The following is a 26,379-nucleotide window of genomic DNA, read 5'->3' on the forward strand; positions in this document are numbered from 1 at the left end:
TAACTTTAGTCATTTAGCACATCACTTCTTTTGTGTACTCCTGTGGGAGTCCACAGGCATATGAATAAACTTTTTTCCTCTTCTTTCCTCAGTTTAATCTGCAAACTCCCAAACACTAAACATAGTGGGTACAAGTTTTTCCTCCCCACCCAGGCCTGCAAGGCAAGGAATGGAGGCCTCAGGCCAAAAATCAGCAAAGATCTGAGGCCTGCCATCAACCACAAGAATAAGCCTGGAAGTGGAGCCTCGAGGTGACGGCAGCCTCATGAGAGACACTGAGCCAGAACGACCCAACTAAACTGTTCCCCAGAACCATGAGATCATAAATGTTTGTTGTTTTATGCTGCTAAATTTGAGGGGGTAATCTTGAGGTAATTTGTTAGGTAGGAATAGATAACTAATACAACACACAACAATGAAGATAATGAAGGAAAGGAGGGAAGACCATCACCAGATGAACTACTGCAATAAATTTCTGCTGGACAAGAAATCGATGGAGAAGTGCTGAGAAGCATTGCACAAAAGTAGCAACATCCACAAGTGGAGCTGCCTATTTTGCAAAATCCCAAAGAAGATCCAGACCCAGAAACATCAACTAACGAGAGTGACAATAGGGACTGAAAAAGAGAAATTGGTTATTTTTAACTAATGTAAAACACTTCAATCCCCACAACTCACAGACAAGACATACAGGTTAACCAACTCCTAAGCAATCAATCAATAAAATTGGAGGGCCCTTCTCTAAAGAAACTGAACCAAACCCTGAGGTAAAGCAACTACATGGGCAATGGTGCCCAGAAGTAAAGACCTCTCCAGGTAGTAGGATTGAAGGTCCTCCGGCACAACTGATTATCATAAAGCAAAGGTCTCAAGCTGACAAACCCAGCCCACATTCACAGAATTTCTTCCAAGCAGTTTTTCTGCCTCATTTTTAAATGCAAACAGCCAACCAAGGATCATTGTACATTTAAGGAAAACCAGAAACATGAAGAAGAAAGATGATTCAAGAAAGAGAAAGTAACTCTATACCCTCCAGTTAGTATTCTCATAAGAGATTCAAAACTCTATCATGTTCATAAATTAAGAACAGGTTGGCATAAAAAGGTATAAGCAGAGACTAAAAATGCATGGGTACTCTTGAAATTTAAAAGCATAATTACTGAAATTAGTAATTTATTAGAAATATAGAAAGAAAATGAGAAAATCCCCCAGAAAGCTAAAAAGGAAACCAGGAGATGAAAAGTATGACAGAAAAGATAAGAGAAGAAAAAGAATCTAAGAATCCAGGTGGTGTAACAACCAACAGTAGGTCTACAGGAGAAAAGAGGAAAAATAAAAGAGAGAGAGAGAGGAAATAAAATATCAGAGATAAGATAAAATTACCCTGAATGGAAGAACCCAGGTTTTCAAATTCAAAGAGATCACCAAGTACCGATGAATGGGAAGGTTGGGGGGGTGGCGGCGACCCACATAATTAGACATCACTGGGAAACTTTAGGACAAGAATAAAGAGAAAATTCTAAAAGTTTCCAAGGGCGAACCACTTACAAGACACTAGAATCAGAATAATATTAAACCTTTTATCAGCGGCAGAGGTTAATAGAAGAAATTGAAGTAAGGTTTTTAATATTCTTAGGGAAACTCATTTCTAATCTAAAATTTTATACACAAGCAAACTACTAAATTCAGGACAAGAGCAACAGCATTTTCATACACCTAAGCATGCTTACAGGTTACTTCCTATACATACTTTCTTAGGAAGTGATTTAAGGAGGTATCCCTGCAAAGTGAGAGAAAAGAAAGGAAGGAAGGAAGGAAGGAAGGAAGGAGAGGGGAGGAAAGAAACACATGGAATCCAGAAAGCTACATTCAACCAGGATAAAAGTTGGAATCAGGGCTTCCCTGGTGGTGCAGTGGTTGAGAGTTCGCCTGCCGATGCAGGGGACACGGGTTCGTGCCTCGGTCCGGGAAGATCCCACATGCTGCGGAGCGGCTGGGCCTGTGAGCCATGGCCGCTGACCCTGCACATCCAGAGCCTGTGCTCCGCAACGAGAGAGGCCACAACAGTGAGAGGCCCGTGTACCGCAAAAAAAAAAAAAAAAAAAAAAAAAACAAATGTTGGGACCAGAGCTTTATACACAGGCTAGAAATCATAGAAGGCTCTAAAAGAGAAGTCTTTGGGATAACAAAAAATAATTGAAAGAAGAAATAGAATGATTAAAACCTTGCAAAAACTTGATTATACGGTAAAGGCAATTATTTGAGTAAAAAAGAACCTATTTAAACTCAACAAAAGAAACATTCTACTTGATATGGCAGAGAAGGCATGACTTTGAACTCTGGGCAAGTTGGCTGTCTTTAGTGGTCAGCTCTATCCCTGCAGTTGTGTGCTCAGTGGATCTTGGTTCGAGAAGTAAGCAAATAACACTTCCCAGACTCCTTTGCCAGCTCTCTGGAAGGAGATTAGAAAAAAAGAGGAAGGTAAAACCTATTGATCTGCTTCTGGCAGCATCTGTGGCAGCACTGAAGGCAGCAGCCACAAGATGATGGCACAGCTCCTTAGGGGAGAGCCCCCTGGGAGTGGCTGCTGTGCAGCAGTGGTGAGCGGTCCCAGAGCAGCAGCCAGATACGCAGTATAGTATCTCCTCCAGCACCTGGGCAGCAAGTGCTAACCAGGCTCCAACCAGAGGCAGTAGCAACCTGCTGAACTCCAAGTGACCTTTTGGCTTCTCCATCCTCTCAATGCCTTTGTAACCAATTCTATGTATTAAATTCCTGTGTGTTTGAAATATCAGAGTGATTTCTTTTCATGCCATAACAAAGGAAATCTATTCCTTTCCACTAATCTAAACAATAGTTCCAGTGAGAAAAAAAAATTTTAAGTATTTGTCACCATTTAAATCAACCATACACTTAAAGAAAACAAAAACCCTACAGTAACAAACAGCATGTAAATGTAAACAGAGTTGACAGTATTAAAGTTAGACCTGACATAACAGAAGTAGATGGAAGACAGAGAACTCTAAAGTCCGCATCTTAACAAGAGTTAAGAAACACTACATTAGGGTTATTAGGATAAAGGGAAGATTAAATATACAGGCATGATCGATGAAGAATTAACAATAATAGTTTACCTATGATGAGAAACTAGAAGAAAATACAGGTGGGAACAGAGGTACTGGTGAGCCACATCCTCATGACCACATTAGGAACTCACCTAAAGTTAATTAATAAACAGCAACATAAACATATTATTTAGAGATTTGAGGATAACCACAAGTTTTTTAAAAAAAGAAAAAAGGTTAGAACTAACTGCTGAATAATCATCTACAGGAAGACACTGGAACTCACCAAAAAAGATACCCCACATCCAAAGACAAAGGAGAAGCCACAATGAGAGGCACAATCACAGTAAAATCAAATCCCATAACTGCTGGGTGGGTGACTCACAAACTGGAGAACACATAGACCACAGAAGTCCACGCACTGAAGTGAAGGTTCTGAACCCCACATCAGGCTTCCCAACCAGGGGGTCCGGCAATGGGAGGAGGAATTCCTAGAGAATCAGACTTTGAAGGCTAGCGGGATTCTATTGCAGGACTTCGACAGGTCTGAAGTAAAAAGAGACTCCACTCTTGGAGGGAACACACAAAGTAGTGTGTGCATCGGGATCCAGGGGAAGGAGCAGTGACCCCATAGGAGACTGAACCAGACCTACCTGCTAGTGTTGGAGGGTCTCCTGCAGAGGCAGGGGGGTGGGTGTGGCTCACCGTGAGGACAAGGACACTGGCAGCAGTTCTGGGAAGTACTCCTTGGTGTAAGCCCTCCCAGAGTCTGCCATTAGCCCCACCAAAGAGCCTGGGTAGGCTCCAGTGCTGGGTCGCCTCAGGACAAACACCAACAGGGAGGGAAACCAGCCCCACCCATCAGCAGACGAGCGGATTAAAGTTTTACTGAGCTCTGCCCACCAGAGCAACACCACCAGTCCCTCCCATCAGAAAGACTGCAAAAGTTTCTTAGACGGCCTCATCCACCAGAGAACAAACAGCAGAAGCAAGAAGAAATAAAATTCTGCAGCTTGTGGAACAAAAACCACATTCACAAAAAGACAGACAAAATGAAAAGGCAGAGGACTTTGCACCAGATGAAGGAACAAGATAAAATCCCAGAAAAACAACTAAATGAAGTGAAGATAGGCAACCTTCCAGAAAAAGAATTCAGAATAATGATAGTGAAGATGATCCAGGACCTCAGAAAAAGAATGGAGGCAAAGATAGAGAAGATGCAAGATGTGCTTAACAAAGATCTAGAAGAATTAAAGAATAAACAGAGATGAACGATACAATAACTGAAATGAAAAATACACTAGAAGGAATCAATAGCAGAATAACTGAGGCAGAAGAACGGATAAGTGACCTGGAAGACAGAATGGTGGAATTTACTGCTGCAGAACAGAATAAAGAAATGAGAATGAAAAGAAATAAAGACAGACTAAGAGACCTCTGGGACAACATTAAATGTAACAACATTCGCATTATAGGGGTACCAGAAGGAGAAGAGAAAGAGAAAGGACCTGAGAAAATATCTGAAGAGATTATAGTCGAAAACTTCCCTAACATGGGAAAGGAAATAGCCACCCAAGTCCAGGAAGCACAGACAGTTCCAGGCAGGAGAAACACGCCAAGAAACACAGTAATGAAATTGGCAAAAATTAAAGACTTAACTGAATTCAGCAAGGAAAAAAATGATAAATAACATACAAGGGAACTCCCATAAGGTTAACAGCTGATTTCTCAGCAGAAACTCTACAAGCCAGAAGAGAGTGGCATGATATATTTAAAGTGATGAAAGGGAAGAACCTACAACCAAGATTACTCTACCCAGGAAGGATCTCAGTCAGATTCGACGGAGAAATCGAAAGCTTTATAGACAAGCAAAAGCTACGAGAATTTAGCACCACCAAACCAGCTCTACAACAAAAGCTAAAGGAACTTCTCTAAGTGGGAAACACGAGAGAAGAAAAGGACCTCCAAAAACAAACCCATAACAATTAAGAAAATGGTCATAGGAACATACATATCGATAATTACCTTAAAAAGACACAAGCTCGCTGAATAGATACAAAAACGAGACCCATATATATGCTGTCTACAAGAGACCCACTTCAGACCTAGGGACACATACAGACTGAAAGTGAGGAGATGGAAAAAGATATTCCATGCAAATGGAAATCAAAAGAAAGCTGGAGTAGCAATACTCATATCAGATAAAATAGACTTTAAAATAAAGAATGTTACAAAGGACAAGGAAGGACACTACATAATGATCAAGGGTTCAACCCAAGAAGAAGATAAAACAATTATAAATATACATGCACCCAGCATAGGAGCACCTCAATACATAAGGCAACTGCTAACAGCTATAAAAGAGGAAATCGACAGTATCAAAATAATAGTGGGGGACTTTAACACCTCACATACACCAATGGACAGATCATCCAAACAGAAAATTAATAAGGAAACACTAGCTTTAAATGACACAATAGACCAGATAGATTTAATTGATATTTATAGGACATTCCATCCCAAAGCAGATTACACTTTCTTCTCAAGTGCACACAGAATATTCTCCAGGATAGATCACATTTTGGGACACAAATGAAGCCTCAGGTAATTTAAGAAAGTTGAAATCATATCAAGCATCTTTTCTGACCACAATACTATGAGATTAGAAATCAATTACATGGAAAAAAAAACATAAAACACACACAGATGGAGGCAAAATAATACGTTACTAAATACCCAAGAGATCACTGAAGAAATCAAAGAGGAAATCAAAAAATACCTAGAGAAAAATGACAACGAAAACACAATGATACAAAACCTATGGGATGCAGCAAAAGCAGTTCTAGAAGGAAGTTTACAGCAATACAAGCCTACCTCAAGAAACAAGAAACATCTCAAATAAACAACCTAACCTTACACCTAAAGGAACTAGAGAAAGGAACAAACAAAACCCAAAGTTAGTAGAAGGCAAGAAATCATAAAGATGAGAGCAGAAATAAATGAAATAGAAACAAAGAAGACAATAGCAAAGATCAATAAAACTAAAAGCTCGTTCTTTCAGAAGATAAACAAAATTGATAAACCATTAGCCAGACTCAGCAAGAAAAAGAGGGAGAGGACTCAAATCAATAAAATTAGAAATGAAAAAGGAGAAGTTACAACAGACACCGCAGAGATACAAAACATCCTAAGAGACTACTAAAAGCAACTCTATGCCAATAAAATGGACAACTTGCAAGAAATGGACAAATTCTTAGAAAGGTATAACCTTCCAAGACTGAACCAAGAAGAAATAGAAAATATCAACAGACCAATCACAAGTAATGAAATTGAAACTGTGATTAAAAATCTTCCAACAGGGCTTCCCTGGTGGCACAGTGGTTGAGAGTCCACCTGCCGATGCAGGGGACACGGGTTCGTGCCCTGGTCCAGGAAGATACCACATGCCGTGGAGTGGCTAGACCTGTGAGCCATGGCCACTGAGCCTGCGTGTCCAGAGCCTGTGCTCCGCAACAGGAGAGGCCACAACAGTGAGAGGCTCGCGTAGTGCTACCAAAAAAAAAAATCTTCCAACAAACAGAAGTCCAGGACCAGATGGCTTCACAGGTGAATTCTATAAAACATTTAGAGAAGAGCTAACACTCAGCCTTCTAAAACTCTTCCAAAAAATTGCAGATGAAGGAACCCTCCCAAACTCATTCTATGAGGCCACCATCACCCTGATACCAAAACCAGACAAAGATACTACAAAAAAAAAAATTACAGACCAATATCACTGATGAATATAGATGCAAAAATCCTCAACAAAATACTAGCAAACAGAATCCAACAACACACTAAAAGGATCATACACCATGAACAAGTGGGATTTATCCCAGGAATGCAAAGATTCTTCAATATATGCAAACCAATCAATGCGATACACAATATTAACAAACTGAAGAAGAAAAACCATATGATCATCTCAACAGATGCACAAAAAGCTTTTGACAAAATTCAACACCCATTTTTGATAAAAACTCTCCAGAAAGTGAGGACAGAGGGAATCTACCTCAACATAATAAAGGACATATATGACAAACCCACAACAAACATCATACTCAATGGTGAAAAACTGAAAGCATTTCCTCCAAGATCAGAATCAAGACAATGATGTCCACTCTCACCACTATTATTCAACATAGTTTTGGAAGTCCTAGCCATGGTAATCAGAGAAGAAAAAGAAATAAAAGGAATCCAAATGGGAAAAGAAGACGTAAAACTGTCACTGTTTGCAGATGACATGATATATACATAGAGAATCTTAAAGATGCTACCAGAAAACTACTAGAGCTAATCAATGAATTTGGTAAAGTAGCAGGATACAAAATTAATGCACAGAAATCTCCTGCATTCCTATACACTAATGATGAAAAATCTGAAAGAGAAATTAAGGAAACACTCCCATTTACCACTGCAACAAAAAGAATAAAATACCTAGGAATAAACCTACCTAGGGAGACAAAGACCTGTCTGCAGAAAACTATAAGACACTGATGAAAGAAATTAAAGATGATAAAACAGATGGAGAAATATACCATGTTCTTGGATTGGAAGAATCAATATTGTGAAAATGACTATACGACCCAAAGCAATCTACAGATTCAATGCAAGCCCTATCAAATTACCAATGGCATTTTTTACAGAACTAGAACAAAAAATTTCACAATCTGTATGGTGACACAAAAGACCCCGAATAGCCAAAGCAGTCTTGAGGGGAAGAAAAGGAACAGGAGGAATCAGACTCCCTTACTTCAGACTCTACTACAAAGCTACAGTAATCAAGACAGTATGGTATTGGCACAAAAACAAAAATATAGATACATGGAACAGGATAGAAAGTCCAGAGATAAACCCATGCACCTATGGTCAACTAATCTATGATAAAGGAGGCAAGGATATACAATAGAGAAAAGATAGTCTCTTCAATAAGTGGTGCTGGGAACCCTATAGAGCTGCTACATGTAAAAGAATGAAATTAGAACATTCCCTAATACCATACACAAAAATAAACTCAAAATGGATTAGAGACCTAGATGTAAGACCAGACACCATAAAACTCTTAGAGGAAAACATAGGAAGAACACTCTTTGACATAAATCACAGCAAGATCTTTTGATCCACCTCCTAGAGTAATGGAAATAAAAACAAAAATAAATAAATGGGACCTAATGAAACTCAAAAGTTTTTGCAAAGCAAAGGAAACTACAAACAAGATGAAAAGACAACCCTCAGAATGGGAGGAAATATTTACCAACCAATCAACGGACAAAGAATTAATCTCCAAAATATATAAACAGCTCATGCAACTCAATATTAAAAAAAAAAACCCAATCAAAGAATGGAAGAAGACCTAAATAGACATTTCTCCAAAGAAGACATACAGGTGGCCAAGAAGCACATGAAAAGCTGCTCAACATCACTAATTATTAAAGAAATGCAAATCAAAACTACAATGAGGTATCACCTCACACCAGTTAGAATGGGCATCATCAGAAAATCTACAAACAACAAATGCTGGAGAGGGTGTGGAGAAAGGGGAACCCACCTGTACTGTTGGTGGGAATGTAGATTGATACAGCCACTATGGAGAACAGTATGGAGGCTCCTTAAAAAACTGAAAATAGAATTGCCATATGACCCAGCAATCCCACTACTGGGCATATACCCAAAGAAAACCATAATTCAAAAAGACACATGCACCCAAATGTTCATTGCAGCACTATTTACAATAGCCAGGTCATGGAAGCAACCTAAATGCCCATCAACAGACGAATGGATAAAGATGTTGTACATAAATACAATGGAATATTACTCAGCCATAAAAAGGAACGAAATTGGATAATTTGTCGAGATGTGGATGGATCTAGAGACTGTCATACAGAGTGGAGTGAAGTAAGTCAGAAAGAGAAAAACAAATATTGTATATTAACGCATATATGTGGAACCTAGAAAAATGGTACAGATGAACTGGTGTGCAGCGTAGAAATAGAGACACAGATGTAGAGAACAAACATATGGAAACCAAGGGGGGAAATTGGTGGGGAGAGTGGTGGTGGTGGGATGAATTGGGAGACTGGGATTGATATGTACACACTAATAGGTATAAAATGGATAATAATAAGAAAATGCTGTATAAAATAATAAATTAAATAAAATTTAAAATTTTTTTTAAAAAAGGTTAAAAGTAGTTGCGTTAGACCTCAGAGATATTGCGGGTTCATTTCCAGACCACCACAATAAAGCAAATATCGCAATAATGTGGAAAAAAATAGTGGTTGCCTTTAGGGAGTAATACTGATAGAAGGAAGGGATAGGGAAGGGATCGCCATCATAAGTTTTCCAGTATTACTTGACTTATTTAACCATAAAAAAGGATTACCTTAATAAACAATTTTATTTTAGTTATCAAATAGGAAAATATTTAATAAAATAGAAAAATATTTAGGAGCATTAATTAAAAATAGCAGATTACTAAACTATAAATCATAGATACTAAACAGTTTAAGTAGAAAACATATTTCCCCTAATAGAAGCTCCATTATGGCAGGGACCACTGTAATGCCCAGCATCTAGAATGGTACATGGCATACATAATACACACTAAAAAATACTGTGGAATGAATTCATTTTCACTTAACAAAATAATATATATAGACAGAGAGACAGGTCTGAAAATATACAAACCGACATTAGCAGCAACATCTCTAACCAGTGAGATTATGGCTGCTTTTCATATTTTTCCTTTTTCTTATCTTCACTTTCTAAGTTTTCCACAATGAATACAAAGTAATTTTATAATGAGGAAAAGTATTTTTAAAGTCACTATCATTTTTTCATTAAACTTTTTCATTTTGTGACCAGAATCACCAAAGAAACCCCCAAAATGACATTTTACATATACATATATATATATATATATATATATATATATATATATATATATATATATATTCCAAGTTAGAAAAACTCACAACTATTAATAATGGAAAATGTTTAGTAAGGTATAGACATATTCATTGATCTTGACCTGATTAAGAGGATCTGAAAATCTTTCAAGGTAATAGAATACTGCAAAATTACTATTCAATGCACAAATCAGGTAATTAGTTCCAATACTGGTTAACAAATCTCATGAATCTCTCTGTTCTGAGGTAAGAAGCCTCTGTTGGTTATTTTAATTAGTTACTTTTAGATTAAGTAGCTCTTTTAGATTAAGTAGCTCTGTTCATAATGCGAATACATCGTTACACTTCAAAGTGTAAAATCAAATGATATATTCATTTGCACTAACTACCATGAATGTTACAGGTTATGCTTTTTAGAACTTCATAGCCATTCACAAGTTAAGTATGTAAAATACAGTATCCTTTTAACTGGTCTTCCATGGGAGAGAGTAAAAAGCCACATTGATTACTCAGATTTACCTTGATCTGGAATAAAATGTTAAAGCCACTTAAAATGGGCAGCACTTACATATCAAAGGGGCTGAAAGGTGTGAAAATCATTTTGATTTTTATAAAACAATCAGTCTTCATGAGAAGAGAAGACCAGAAGAAATATTCCAAAGGCTTTGTTTTATTTTACATTTGCCCCGTGACCTGGCTGATTACTTTTGATTTTCTTTTGTATAGGGCATACATTCTTAAAAGATCAATTACAATTCTTTCAATTTTTCACTGATTCACAAAAAGGAACAGATTTGTTTTCTCTTTTTTACCCAATCTCGTACTTAGCATTTCTACAATCACACATAATGGACTACAGCATATGAGCAAATAACCAGTTCTTAAAGGATAGTGGAATTATGAAAAAATAAGTATGAAAATCCCCTTAACATCTCATCCAAGAGATAGCTCTAGAGTTGAGATGGGAGTCGGGGCAAATGTCCTCCAGTGAGGTCAGTAGCACTATGCAATACTAAATAACAAATGGGTCTGTATCTCTTCTTTATTCCACTATCAAAGGTAAACATCCATCTAGGACACCCATTATTATACTCCTAAAATCAAAATGAGCACTCATATTTCATATGGAATATCAAGTAATGCTCCTTAGCAGTTCTTTGTTACCTCTCCTTATTTATTCTGCTTTGCACTATACATACTTCTACTACATCTCTTACTGCATCTTAAAGCTGCTTCAAGGGCAGGAATTGTATTTTGTTTACCTACAGTGTCTTGTATCATCTCTGAGACCTTCTAACTCCTATAGTAGCTTCATAGTTATCTACTAAAGCAATAAATATTATTTCTGCAAAGATACTGATTTTCCTATTAAGTGAAAGGTGCAATGCAATTCCAATTACCATCACAAAGCGATTTGAAGGAAACCTGATAAAGTTTTCTACAGTTTATAACAGAACAGCATATATCATATCCATTATATGGAGGATCAGGCAGTGAGGGAAGGCGGCAGCAGGCAGGAAGATGGAGGCATAGAGTACAGAGAGCCAAACCTCCAACTCTTAACACTGATCATCCCAAGGTGTGGGGTAAAAGTTCTCATGGGGAGAACTTTTCCTCTCCCTATATAAGGAAGACATCACCAGAATAAGCGTATTTTAAGATAAAAATTCACCTCTAAGAATAAAACAGTAAAAATAACCAAAGAAATAGTGAAAAAGAATAATGAAGACAATATCTGGCAACACAGGAAAAAATACACGTATAAAGCAAGACCATGGTAAAGATCCTAGGCTCTGGAGCCAGACCACCCACATTCACATCCCAGTCCTGTAACTTACATAACTGTGCAGGCTTGGAAAACTCACTTGCCTTTACATGCCTCATTTTCCTAATTCATAAAAGGGGGATAATAATAGTACCTACACCTCAGAGTTGTGCACAGTACATGAGATATTCTGTATAAAATACTCAGACCGATGTCTAGTATACCTAAGTGCTCAATACGTGCTATCTGTTAAAATATAATTGCTGCCATAGCCAAAATACAAAAGAAACTTGTGTAACTGACTGATGTTTCCCAAAATGCTAATTAAATCAATAACAAATTTCATTTCCCAACTGTCAACCTTGCTACATTATTATTTATACTAAATGAAACTACCCCAAACCGCCAAGGATGCAGTGAAATGGGCTGCTTCAGGCAATGGTGTTTGGGGGTGTAACATACAACTTTTGGCAAGAGGTGTCAAGGGTTTAGAAGTTTTCATACTCTTTATCCAAGTAATATTATTTTCATCATAACCTATACCAAGATGGGTATAAGGAGTTATTTATAAAAGAAAAAACTGGAAACAGTCCAATGCCTCAATAATAGAGAGCAAACAATTTTATCTGGACAGCAATTAATATCTTTTTTTTCAACATCTTTATTGGAGTATAACTGCTTTACAATGGTGTGTCAGTTTCTGCTTTATAACAAAGTCAATCAGTTATACATATACATATGTCCCCTTATCCCATCCCTCTTGCGTCTCCCTCCCACCCTCCCTATCCCACCCCTCCAGGTGGTCACAAAGCACCGAGCTGATCTCCCTGTGCTATGAGGCTGCTTCCCACTAGCTATCTATTTCACATTTGATAGTATATATAAGTCCATGCCACTCTCTCACTTCGTCCCAGCTTATCTTTTAAAGTATGTTCTAAAAACGGAAAATGCTCATGTTAAGATAAAAAAATAAAAATAATCATATTAAACAGGTTAGTTCTAATTACCTGCTAAGTCCAGAAAAACCTCTGGCATATGGTAGATGCTCAATAAATATTTGCTGACTGTATGAATAAATATTAATATTCTTATTTATTTGGGTCCTGTAGCCTAGCTCTATTTTAAAATATATGTATTTACAAATATTAACAAAAAAAGTATTTTTTTTAATGTTTCGAAGTTCCAGATGCTTGCTACCCCTAGAATATGGGCAGCCCCAAATTCTAATCAGGGATTGCACCAATGTTTGCAACAGAGGTTTTACCTATATCCGTTTCGCTCTAAGAGTTCTCTAGCCAGATTTGGTAATGAATTCAGTTGATTTTTATCCTTAAGTACCATTTCAGAGACAGTACCTCTATTAAAAAGTAGTAACTCTCACATTGATAAGTAGCTTAATTAAAGAAACTAATATTTAAAGGAACTTTTTATCCTTTAGTAAATTCTAAAGATGTGACTAGCTGACATCTATCTCAAAAGTTTGATTTTAAAATATTAGATTGTTTTCGTCCTATATCTACTTTTCTTCTTGTACAATAACTAACTCACACTCTTTTTTTTTCTTTTTTTAACATCTTTATTTGAGTATAACTGTTTTACAATAGTGTGTTAGTTTCTCCTTTACAACAAAGTGAATAACTCACACTCTTAAGAGAATTCTGAATGTATTCTGAGAAACCAAATGTTGGTTACCATGTAAAAATGATTTTCCAAGGAGTCTTAAACTATGACACCAATAACTAACGTTTATTGAATGCCATAATAATAAACATTTTACATGAATCTCCTTTAATCAATTAATGGACAAATTCTCAGCTGTATCCTTAACTAAGTGGCTGGCTAGACACTGCTCTGGTTTAGGTCACTGATTTTTAAACTGTGTTCAACCGGGCACTAAGGGCCATGGCTCCTGAACCTGGCTGGAAATCAGAATCAGCTAGGGTTGCTTTCAAAAACACAAATTCTCAAAGCCTACTAGGGTCTACTGAATTTGGATCTCTGAATTTTTTTTTTAATGCAAGCTTAATATGATGGTAATACAATCATGATGATAACGTAACCCAAACATCCAATGGCGTTTGGGACTTGCTACCCTAAAAAAGTACCATGGTGACCTTAGAGACCACCCAGAGTGCAACCCCACATGCTGCCCCAAAATGTTCACCAACCAAAGCAGCCCCACTTTTGTCTGTTTTATATAATGGGGGGTCTAAGTAAGATGTGGGCTTGGAGAAGGAGTAAGAGTAAAATGAGTTCTGCTACCTTCTCTTTTTAACCAGTTTACCACCAGATATCATCCGCTATAGCTTTAGATCAGTAAACAGTGCTTCTGACTGATTTTTAATCACTCTTTGTTTGTCTCCCTTCTCCATGATAAAAAAAGAAACACAGGAGTTATGGCTTTACTGTGTTCCTCTCAGATGCAAGAAAAACTGGCCTGGAGCCCTCACAGTAGTTCTAATGAAAGTACCGTCAAAAAACAGGACTGGAGGGGCTTCCCTGGTGGTACAGTGGTTGAGCGTCCGCCTGCCGATGCAGGGGACATGGGTTCGTGCTCTGGTCCGGGAGGATCCCACATGCCGCGGAGCAGCTGGGCCCATGAGCCATGGCTGCTGAGCCTGCGCGTTTGGAGCCTGTGCCCCTCAACGGGAGAGGCCACAACAGTGAGAGGCCCGCGTACCACAAACAAACAAACAAACAAACAAACAAAAAAAGAACAGGGCTGGAGTCTCCAAATGATGTAATCTGGTTTTTGATTATCATCAGAGGTATGATGCTAAACTTTCAGTAAATCCCTAAATTAGTTGACTACATAATGAAGAAAAACTACCTTAAGCCATATTTTAGAAGCCCAAATTCTAGAATACAGAACAGTGAAGAGAAGAAAAAAAAAAGCTAGAGCACAAAAGACCAGGGTTATACTGATGATTTTGCCACTATCTAGTTACATGATTAAAGCAAATATTTTATTTTATGGATTCTGCCCCCTTGAACACAACCACAAAAACGCTAAGTCTCCCTAGAATAGTTCAAAAATTAAAAATCCTTTTCTGGTATAACTTTATTTACTACTGAGTTTCTAAATATTAGATATAATGTTATGGCTCTAATTAATACTTATGAGGAAATAAAATAGGAGATAAATTCTTATTTAATAGCAATATTCAGTCAAAGTTCTTATGTTATATATCATAAAAAAACTCCTTACTTTGCAGTCAAAAGAAAATTAGGGCTAAACAGAAATTTATATTTGCTCTGATCTCTTCCCTCAAGTGGAACTGAAAAATAGCTAAGTGAACAAATCTAAATTATAGCAGTATAACATCACTTAATTGCTCATAATTTGATTTACTCATTCTGGTCCTAAATAGCATAAAACATTGTTTGTTTGTAGTTCACTGAAAATTATTCCAGAGACATCTAAATCCTCTTTAATATTCCTCTCAGTATATAAAACTTTTCTAGCATGGTGTCTCATTACCTTGTCCACACTATTTATTCCTGTCTGAACATTCAGCTCCACTCGTTAGAATAAACATCTGCTACAAACATTATTAATGAGATACATATCAAAGGATCCAAGCAAGTTACTAACTACCTGGGGTAATTACACTATTCCGTACAAAATCCATTAGAGCAGTAAATACAGAAGCTCCCTAAACATATTATAAATAGTTTATCCATACAACAGTTATTTCTACAAGTCATCAAGTACATTTGTCAGGACATATAGAGCATGACCACACGTTGAGCACTCAGTTATAACAAAGGCATAGGACATGATTTTTTATGAGGAAAAAGAAAAGACAATATACCTTTCAAATTTATACATTTAGTGAATTGCTTATAAAAAAAATCCTATCAAAGTGCCAGGCACTAAGCAGTAACTTACAATGAATGAGAAGAAAAATTTATTTCAACTTTTATAATTTACTGAAGTAAATTTTAAAACAAAAATATCTTTATATTAAACTTATATATCCCTACCTTAAGTTCACTTTTACACTTTCTTATAAAGAAAAGATCATTTGAAATGTTAAGATAGTCTTTAAGGAGAATGTATTCAATAACAGGTTGGCAAAAGGGCCAAATCTGCCGACCACCTGTTTTTGTAAATAAAGTTTTATTGGAACACAGTTCTGCTCACTTGTTCTGCTCATTTGTTTACGTGAGAGTAGCAGGAGACAGCTGCTTTTGCACTACAATGGCAGAGTTGAGTAACTGAGTCAGTAAAAATATTTACTATCTGGCCCTAATGGAAAACATTTGCTGAACCATGAATTAGATGAAAAACTTAAAGATGGGGGTTCTACCTTAAGCATTCCTGATCCATTCAGCAGTTGACACAGAGCCCTGGAGGTAACGAGCTTTCAATATAATTTCTGAATGAATGAAAGGAGGGAATTCCCAGACCAGGGTTCAGGAAGAATGAATCTGTCTATAATTTCCTCAGAGGAGCATTATACAAGTGTATCTCACTTACTTAAATAGATGTGTTATAAAAAGCTGACTACAAATTACATTTCCATAAATGTCTAAGTGGCTTTTTTTTTTAATTCCTGCAATAATTTTCCTTGTAAGCCAAGTACCACATTTACCTTGTATATTCAGTTTTCCTTAAAGCAGGGATGCTTGTATATGTGTGGGGAATATATATATATATATAAAATATATATAAAATACACACACAAGTCAGAAGATAAGTATATGCATGTGTAAATCAGTAGCTATCTTTTACTGACTGTCTACTGTATGCTAATTGTTTTAAATTACTTTATTTAATCCTTTTACAAACAACTCTGTGGGGGTAATGGATCACCCTTATCTTACATAAATCCAAACAAAAGTTCTTTCTTAGGGCCATCTAGCTTTACTCTGCCCTAGTGTATCATTTTCCTTGAACTATGCTTTTTTTTTTTTTTGGCTAAATGGTTTACATTTTTGTTTCGAAATTAAATGGGACAAAGAGTTGTGATCTTTTAAAATCTCAAAAACTTCACAAACACCATTAGTGTTTCCGTATCTTTCATGTAAAGACATTGGCAGCTTTTCAATTGGACTAACTCATCCATTAAACATTTACTGAATGCCTACCACGTACCAGGCACTATTCTAGGCACTGGGGACACAGTGATTAAAAAGACAAAAGTCCCAGACCTCATGAAGTTTTCTTTCATTATGATTATCAATTCACTACAAGGCTTTTCCTTGTCTATTACAAATTATTCCCATAGCATTACTTTTTTCTTATGGCAAACCTACTCTGAGTTATTTTCTTTTACTTTATTATTTGCATTACAATCGTAGTTACAAAAATATTAATATTAAAGTTAAGTTGTGTCTGCCTCACTCCATGTCTCTTTATGTATCTTTTAAGGTCACCACAAGTTAAATGTAGATGAAGACGGCATGATACAAAAGGTATAATTATCACTTTGACATTAAAAACCTCTAATAAAAATTAAATGCAACCTATATCATCTTCAAAACACCTTTAAAAATTAAAAATGTGAAAAGCAGATCTTAAAGAGATATATCTTCTTTCCCATTTTCATTGCAACATTATTCACAATAGCCAAGATATAAAAACAACCTAAGTATCCACCAAGGAATGAATAAATAGATGAATAGATAAAGAAGATGTGGTATGTATATATATGTATACATAGATATATACACAATGAAATATTATTCAGCCATGAGAAAGAAGGAAATCTTGTCACTTGTGACAACAAAGATAGAATTTGAGGGCACTATGCCAGGTGGAATAAGTCAGACAGAAAGACAGATACTGTATAATGTCACTTATATGCGGAATCTAAAAAGCTCATAGAAACTGAGACTAGAATGGTGGCTACCAGGAGTTTAAGGGGTGGGGAAAATGGGGAGGTACTGGTCAAAGGGTACAAACTGCCAGTTGTAAGACAAATAAGTTCTGAGGATCTAATGCACAACATGGTAATTATAGTTAAAAATACTGTATTACATACTTGAAAATTGCTACAACAACAGATCTTAAATGTTCTCACCACAAAAAAGAAATGTTAATTATGAGAAGTGAAAGAGATGTCAGCTAACACTACAGCAGTAACCACTTTGCAATCAATATATAAGTGCATCAAATCAACAAGTTGTACACCTTAAACTTAAATAATGTCATGTCAAATTATATCTCAATAAATCTGGAAAAAAACCTAAAGTATACATATATGTGTGTGCGTGTGCGTATATATATACATGCACTCCTCATTATTCTAATTATATGTATGTTTGTATATATAATATATATACTCCTAATTATTCTAAAACATTTTCTTCACTATGAAAAAGTTAATAGAACTTCTATGTTAATATCTATATATGTATATATATATACACATATATGCATGTACTATATATACATACATGCATATATACACATGCACTCCTAATTATTCGAAAACATTTTCTTCATTATGAAAAAGTTAATAAGAGTTCTATATTAATCTGTTAAAATAGTTATTTCAATTATTATAACATTTGATGAATGAATAAATAATATAGCAAAGCTATAAAAAATGGATTACAAAAGAGAAAAAAAAAGTTTAATGTTATTGAGGAAGCAACTTTACGCTTTAATACTAATAAATATTTTTAAATGTAGGAATATGAAATTTGAAGCTAAGCTTTGCTGTAAGAATACAACAACCTTAAGAGTGTATAAAATTACAAAAAGTATTAGCAAGGATTAAGAGAAAAAGAAAACTATCGAAGGAACAAAATACAGAGTGAATCAGGGAGACTTGGTAATTTTTAGATTATAAACTGATAATACATCTGTTAATTTCAGAAGTGTCCAACACCATTAAAGACAAGGTGGCAGGCAGCAAACATACCAAAAAGCACAATATTATTAAGAAAAAATACTTCCAGATTTAAATTTGGTATAGATTCATGTCAAACTAACATAACTCCGAAACCAAAAATTTAGCAGAATGAGTTATAATTGTAGTACACAGCTAAGAATACTAGCAAAACAAAAACTATACGATATATGACACATGCTTATTTTGCTGCTCAAGTCACTCCCAGAAGTACAAACCTTCTCTAACAACAAAGCAATATTCTTCAAGCATTCAGGTTATTAGTGTAACTTTTTTAAGAAATCTAACTTACCGCGTACCATCTGCTTTCCAGCTTACTTTATATGGCTTCTGCTCCAAAAGTTTAATATTTTGTTTGTCCATGGAAATAGGCTGTGCTCCAGGGAATCCAGACCTTAAAGAAGAACACTGTATTACTATTATGGCTGGTGTCCATACAAAGCAATACATGTCTTAAACCAAGCTCACCTGAGTCACACATTTAGCACAACGTTTACCCTATCATGAGATTAATGTCAATTGGAATAATATCAGCTTTCACAAAAATGCCACCAAAAGGTTATCATTTTCTTGACATTTTAGAACTCAAGTTAACAGGATCATAACTGCCACTGCAAACTATGACTATCAGGCTAATTTTTAAATATTAATACACATGATCTAAACAGTAAAGCACATACTGTTTACAAGTCTTTGTATATCTACAAGTCTTTTACTTCAGAAGTTTAAATCTTGCCCTGACTATCTTACATTGCTCTAGACCCCATATTCCTCCATCATGACACTGCCAGTTTGGCATAACTTTGCAGGGTTGGCAAGTTTCTCCTCAAAAGATGCCCAGAAGTGACAAAACAGGAGAAATTCAGGTCAAGATTAAAGTACACTGGCAAGAGTTTAACAGAACACTAAAACTGATAGCACTTCATCATTTACATTTTTTAGTTAAAATTATTTCTAGTTTATTGATCTGTATGTATACCAGTCCAAAAGTTCTCTATATTGGGAATTTTTAACAATAATCCTGTTTCATCATGTTCCAGCTGTATTACAATTTTCTGCCACAGATAGCAATGATCAACAGAAATGACCATAGACCAAGACCTGAGAGCAATAAGCATCCTCTCCCACGAAATGTCTGATAAATATCTTCAAGTCATGGTAAGGGGCAGAACATATTTAAAGCTGATTCTCCCAGGTTTCTGATGACAGAAAAACTGGAAAATGAGGCACATTCAAGTTTCACCTCTTCCCTCTTAATAAAATGATAAGGGCAACTAAAACATTAATCAGCAACAGTGGGACTTCCCCGGTGGCGCGGTGGTTAAGAATCCGCCTGCCAATGCGGGGGACACGGGTTCAAGCCCTGATCCCACATGCCACGGAGCAACTAAGCCCATGCGTGCATCACAGCTACTGAGCCTGTGCTCTAGAGCCCACAAGCCACAACTACTGAGCCCACATGCCGCAACTTCTGAAGCCCACGTGCCTAGAGCCCGTGCTCTGCAACAAGAGAAGCCACCGCAATGAGAAGCCCGCACACCGCAACGAAGAGCCCCCACTCGCTGCAAGTAGAGAGGCTGCGCACAGCAACAAAGACCCAACGCAGCCAAAAAATAATAATAAATTTTTTTAATAATAATACAAAAATCAGCAACAGTAGAATCAATCCCACAAAACAAATACCAGAAAGTGACAACAGTAATTTTCTATTCCACTAGGAACACATGTGAGTCATCTAATTTTGACTCAAAAGTCTGGTTATTACACTGTTTATCTTGAGAAAAATCTGATAAACTCTTGCTTGACATCTTTTTAAGAACTCTATGTAAACACAGAAACTTCAAGGAGCAAAGAGGCTATGATACTGTTTGCATTAATGTTAAGTATTGCAGAATAAGAATAAATTTTATTTATAACTTTAATTAATATTTAAAATGTTTATTACCCTTCCCAGCCACAGAATTGATGACACTTCTGTTGTACCTCTCCTAACTTTGGCTGAGTTGTTACTTGAGTTACACCTTTAACAGTTACGCCTTCCAAAAAAATGGCACCCTGAAAATGAAAGGAAAAGAAAAATACATTAGAGTTCAAATCCACTTACAAAGACCAGACTGAAAGATACATTTATTTTCAGAAATCTGAGCAAATATATGCAACAAATGGTCTGCTACAGGAGGTTCTACAAACTCCCCTGGGATTGTACACTAGTTTTCCTTAATCCAGCATATGATTTTCAATGTACATATACAAGCTGTTGTCTATATCATGTTGTCAAAGCATCCATGGGTACTACTCAGTAATCATAACAGCAATAATATCTTACCTACCATTTACTCAGAGCCAGGCAAAGTATCTGGCATTTTACAAACAGTTTCTCTAATCCTTATAACAATCCTGAAAAGTAGATGCATTATATTTATTTCACAAATGACTAAATGAGCCATAAATATTTTATGTAACTTATTCAAGTGGTAAAAACAGAATTTGAACCCAGGTCTATACTATACCATTCACCAATGAGTCTCATTTGGGGAAGGGGGTGAGAAGTTGTGTCACTGATAGAGTTTGGATTCTGAGATAAAAACCTACAATACATACCTTTGTAAACTAGAATAAGAGTATAACAGTAGACAAAGCAGCTAAGCTACAGTCATTGGATATATCAACATAAAAACTAAATATTACTCATCACTGAATTTTTAATCTGAATTCTTTAACTCGGAACTACATAAAATGTTTTATTGTATTTCACCCATTTCACAGCAACTATATTTTTAGAATATCACAGAGAAGTGAAGCAGATGGAGAATTTATATATCAAATAATAAAGAACACCCCTGGAAACTTTAAAGACTAAAAAAATAGTCTAGATTCATTTACAATTACTTTGAGACCCATAAGAGGGTTGGCATCAGTCTCAAGAAAAATCTATAAAACAACTCTAGCTGTTAATGTAATTAGGGAATAAAAAAATATGGTCTGCAAGCTACAATGATCAACATTCTGGCAAAGATTTGGCAACCTGAACTAGTTGGGAAGGAAAAACAACAAAAAAAAGAACACAATATTTAGTCCACATACATCCCTGTCAAATTCAGAAGAGTCCTAAAGTCAATCCAGCAGACTACTTTTTGCCCCTAATTCTGAATCATATTTTACAGTTATCTAAAATGTCATCTACCTTGTTTTCCTTAAAGAGATGTTCCATGAGCCAAAGGATCAAAGAATACCATTCCTCTCCTATTACACCATAACCTCTCTTTATCAGCCAATGAAATTCCTGTTTTAGAACCATTTCTACCATTAAATATAATAACTAAAGAAAGAAAATTTTCAAAGGAAAGCTTAACCAGGTGGATACGTTTTTTTTAACATATTTAGTAATTGAGATACTCAGATAACTTCAATATCCTGATAAAATTACATCTTGTATATACTAATTTAAAAAAGAAAGCATTATCTTTATTCTGAAGGTACTAATAGCACAGAATTTTTTTGAAGTTTTACCAATAACTTTCCCTGTAAACTCAGCCTTTTTCATGAACACCCTGCCCTCCATGTCTTAACTAGAAGCTAGCTCTCCACCAAGAAGACCACTCACTTTTCTCTTAAGCGAAAGCTACTCATTCTCCCACTGCCCAAGTCCCATGGTAGTAGCGTAAACAATTCTCTCATATCCTCACTGCTTTCCCGGCCTCTTTCAAAAGTTCCTCTTCCATTCTGACTCATTCAGTTACACCACTCAGCTAGACATCAGGAAGAGCAAACATCCACTGTGGCTGGTTGCACAAAGGCTCTCTTTGTGGATGGGATGCCTTCCCCATCCACAAGCCATGTTACATGATATTAAAGATAACATACCACTCCAGCCAAAGCTGATGGGAGTATGAGTGAACCGCTAACTCTATCTGAACCTATCATGTTCTCTCTTCTGGTAACTTGGATTTTGGACTCAGAAAGTCTCTGCATGTGGCGAAAATTATAACACGTAAGCTTAGACATGGGACATTAAATATCCCCCGTAAACAAAGAATCAGAAATCTCCCAGGTAAACAAGGAATCAGCTATATTCCTGCGCTTGAGCTGTACCTATTTACTCATAATAAATTCCTCTTATTACTTAAGCTAGTTTGAGTTAGTTTCTGTTACTTGCAACCAGATAATCTAAATTAATAAAATGCTCTACCCTTCATATATGGACCTCTGGTCACTTCCCCACATTCATCAAAACCATCAGTATTTCTCACCATGCTAACTTCTGTCATTATATTGGTAACATTAACATCCAATGAGACAATCTGACCCATCAAACAACCTAAGCTTCACAGTTCTGTAATTTCTTTTTTAATGATCGTCTCATCTGTGCTTAACTTGAACAACCTTGCTCCATGGCCATATCATCCTCATTCCAGACTGCTCCACCTTTTGATTCATCAACTCAACTTACATTGATTGGGTACCCACAACATTCTAAACCAACATGCTCCTCTGACCTCTTTCATTAAACAGCTTCACTTTTTTACTCTCACTAAGCTCACTTTTCAATTTCACCAAGACTAACAATCCTTCACTCCTCCCTTTCCAGTCTAACAGCTCCCCCATCCTGACCTTACTTCCTATTCAACCTAGATCCTATCACTGATTACTTCAATTACCCTTCACCTGATATCCTCGGTACTCTTTACCCTCTGATCCTTCCATCACACCCATACTAAATATAGTCGACCTTGTATCAACCCACCATTAATCTCCACTTCCACACGCAGGCAGCTGAAAATTTACCGAGGAAAAATCACAATCTCAGGGCTAAGGATGAGATTCCCCTCCTCTTGCTGAAGACCTATTTCTCTATCTGCTCTTGAACTTCATTCCCTTTAATCTCCTCAGAAATTGCTCTATCGTTAATTTCTCTATCATTTCATTTATTTTCAACTTCATTGATTCCACTAGCTCCTTATCCTCAAGTAATAGATATGCTTGAGTTTATTCCATACTAAAAAGTCTTTTCTGAATATGTCTGTATCAAGCAATCACCCTTAGTTATTACCCTTTTTGCTCATAACCAAACTACCTGAATAGTCTATACCAGTGTGCAGATAAGAGTTAACATAATAGGACTGCTTGCAAGGTTGGCCCCTGGATGGCATCTGGGACTCCCAGTGTCCTAAGTCAGCTGATAAGGCTAGTTCATCACACCTAAACTATTTGTACAGACAACAGTTTACACTGAACAAATGTTTCCCTTCTGGGATTCTGGAATATTGATACACGCTAGTCATAAGCTGCCTACATGACCAACCATGAATAAAAACCTTGGGCACTGAGACTCTAATGAGCTTTCCTAAACAGAAACATCACACATGCGCTGATGCATTTCCATTGCTGTGGGAAGAGTGAGCTCTGTACGACCCCTCGTGGGAAGGAGAGAGCATAAGGAAGCCTGCACATGGACTCCTCGAAACTCCACTTGTCTTTTTCCCTTATGATCCAGCAGGATATCCTCAGTACACTGCTGCATTAAATCTTAGCTGTGAGTACAACTATATGCTGAGTCCTAGAGAATCTCCAAAAGCAGAGGTGGTACTGAGGACCCCTAATAACTCAACTGTCTCCTTTTTCTCACCTCCCATCAGCTGCTTAAAATCACTAGTCTGACCTAGCCCTGCTGTACCACAGAAAATTATCCTCAGATGGACACTTCATATCCTTACTGTATTTGTCCCCTCTATGACTTTTCATACTATTAAATCACCCATATAGATCAATATAAAACTCTGTTTTTCATATTTGTCTTTTTGTGCTACATCCAGGAAGCATTTCTTAGCTAGATCTTCCAGCTTGATAATTTCCTCCACAGCTAACTTCAGTCTGCTATCCAACCCACCTACTGACATTTTTCTTTATTATTATCATTTCTAAGGTCTCTAACTGGTTCTTCTTCATAATAGCTTGCCATTATTTTATGGATTGATATCCTCTCTTGTCTTCTAAAGAAATGTTTGCTTTTTATAAGCTGTTCTCTTTGGTGCTAGCTAAAAAGAATGAGGTAGCTCTGTATGTACTAGGAAAAGAGAAAACTTCACTTCTTACCCTACATACTTCTAGATGTTCACATTTTTATTTTGCAAAGAAAACTGATCTGTATGTCACTTGTGTACACTTTTAAAGAGACAGATAGGTAAGTAATTGCGGAGAAATTCTTTTAAGATAACAAAAATGCCAGTGGCAGGGTAAAAGTTGAAGGATTATTTGTTTTCAAATTTTCTTTAATGTCAGTATATTATTTTTATAAGTAAAAACATATTTAATAATTTTAGTATTTACTAGTTATGATTTGAAAAGAGGAGAAACCTACCAAAATGCATAAGGCTTCAGAATTTTCTTTTTTCATAACTCTACCTTTGGAAGTATAAGCTCAAATATTCTTGAAAATTACCATCGCATTGTCAGTCAGAAATCAAATCTAACTGCTTTCTCCAAAAACAAAGAAGGTAAGCATTCTGCTTTGGGCAATGGCAGACTAGTTTATTTAGACAAATTTTGCAGCCATGAGAAATGCTAGTCAAAAATGTTAAAAGCACCTGTTTTAAGATATCAGAGAATTAGAAAGGCAGTAAGGACCTGAAGGGCCAAGAACTCAGAAGGAAGGGAAGCCCTGAGAGATGAGACAGACATCTGGCATAGCTTTTCTCCTCTAGGATTTTTCTCTAAAGGCACTGTTTCCAAAATGGTAGCTGAGAGGCTGCAAAACTGAACAGAACTTTCAGCATTTATCACAAGAATGGGAAAACAAAAATTGGAGTACCAGGTCACCAAGGAGAGGGGTCCTGCTTAATGCTCCAGGCTTTCAGTTAGAATTCCCAAGGGGCCACACTCCAGAACTGGGGTGAATCAAAAATAGACCAGCCCCCCAAAACTAAAGCCTAGCTTCTAAACAGTTCAATTATTGACTGAGTTAAGATGTTCTACTTCTAATCCTGTGTAGGAGCAAAGGTAAATCTTCTCTGAAGGAAGAAAACAGGATGTAGAACCTCAAATTATTTCCAAAATTTTTCATACATAATGTCTAGTAAACAGAAATACCCAGGTATATTTTTTTAAAAAAACAAAAACCTACAACTGACTAGAAATCAAATGAATACAAGAAGAAAAACTTAAAAAAGGATCCAGAAGGTATCGACATACTACAGTTATCTGATATAGTCTTTAAAATAGGCTTAATAGGGAGTTCCCTGGCAGTCCGGTGGTTAGGACTCGGCGTTTTCACTGCCATGGCCCAGGTTCAATCTCTGGTCAGGGAACTAAGATCCCACAAGCCGCATGGCCAAAAAAATTAAAAATAAAACAAAATAAAATAAAATAGCCTTAATAAATTCAAAAACCTAAATGACAAGATGCAGAATTCCAGCAGAGAACTGAAAGTTACTTTAATACTCAAACTGAAATTCCAGAAGTGAAAGTAAAATAACTGAAATTAAGTACTCGATGGATGAATTTAACAATAACGTAGACAAAGCTACAGAGAGAATTAATACACTGGAAGATAGGTCAGAAAAACAAATAACCAGACTGAAAAAATGAAACAAAAAAGTGGAAAATATAGAAAAGAACATAGGAGACATTTTTTTAAATAATAAAATTTTAAAGGTCTATTGAGTAGAAGGAGAAAGGAAAAAGAATGAATTTAAAACAATATTTGAAGAGATAATGGTCAAGAATTGTCTAAAACTGATTTA

At 36.3% G+C, this 26,379-nt stretch overlaps 1 protein-coding gene across 1 annotated transcript in view; it reads right to left on the bottom strand.

Annotated features, from left to right (window-relative positions):
- RNGTT (RNA guanylyltransferase and 5'-phosphatase) overlaps positions 1-26,379 on the bottom strand; it is a 243,626-nt gene that overhangs the window by 189,571 nt on the left and 27,676 nt on the right. The window contains exons 7-8 of the mRNA XM_059083231.2: positions 20,586-20,695; positions 18,933-19,034 (exon numbers count right to left, since the gene is read on the bottom strand). Of these exons, the coding sequence (XP_058939214.1) occupies positions 18,933-19,034; positions 20,586-20,695 (212 nt within the window). The remainder of the gene's footprint in view (positions 1-18,932; positions 19,035-20,585; positions 20,696-26,379) is intronic.

This window comes from Kogia breviceps, chromosome 13 (assembly GCF_026419965.1).
Source record: "Kogia breviceps isolate mKogBre1 chromosome 13, mKogBre1 haplotype 1, whole genome shotgun sequence".
In the NCBI taxonomy this organism is placed as follows: Eukaryota; Metazoa; Chordata; class Mammalia; order Artiodactyla; family Physeteridae; genus Kogia; species Kogia breviceps.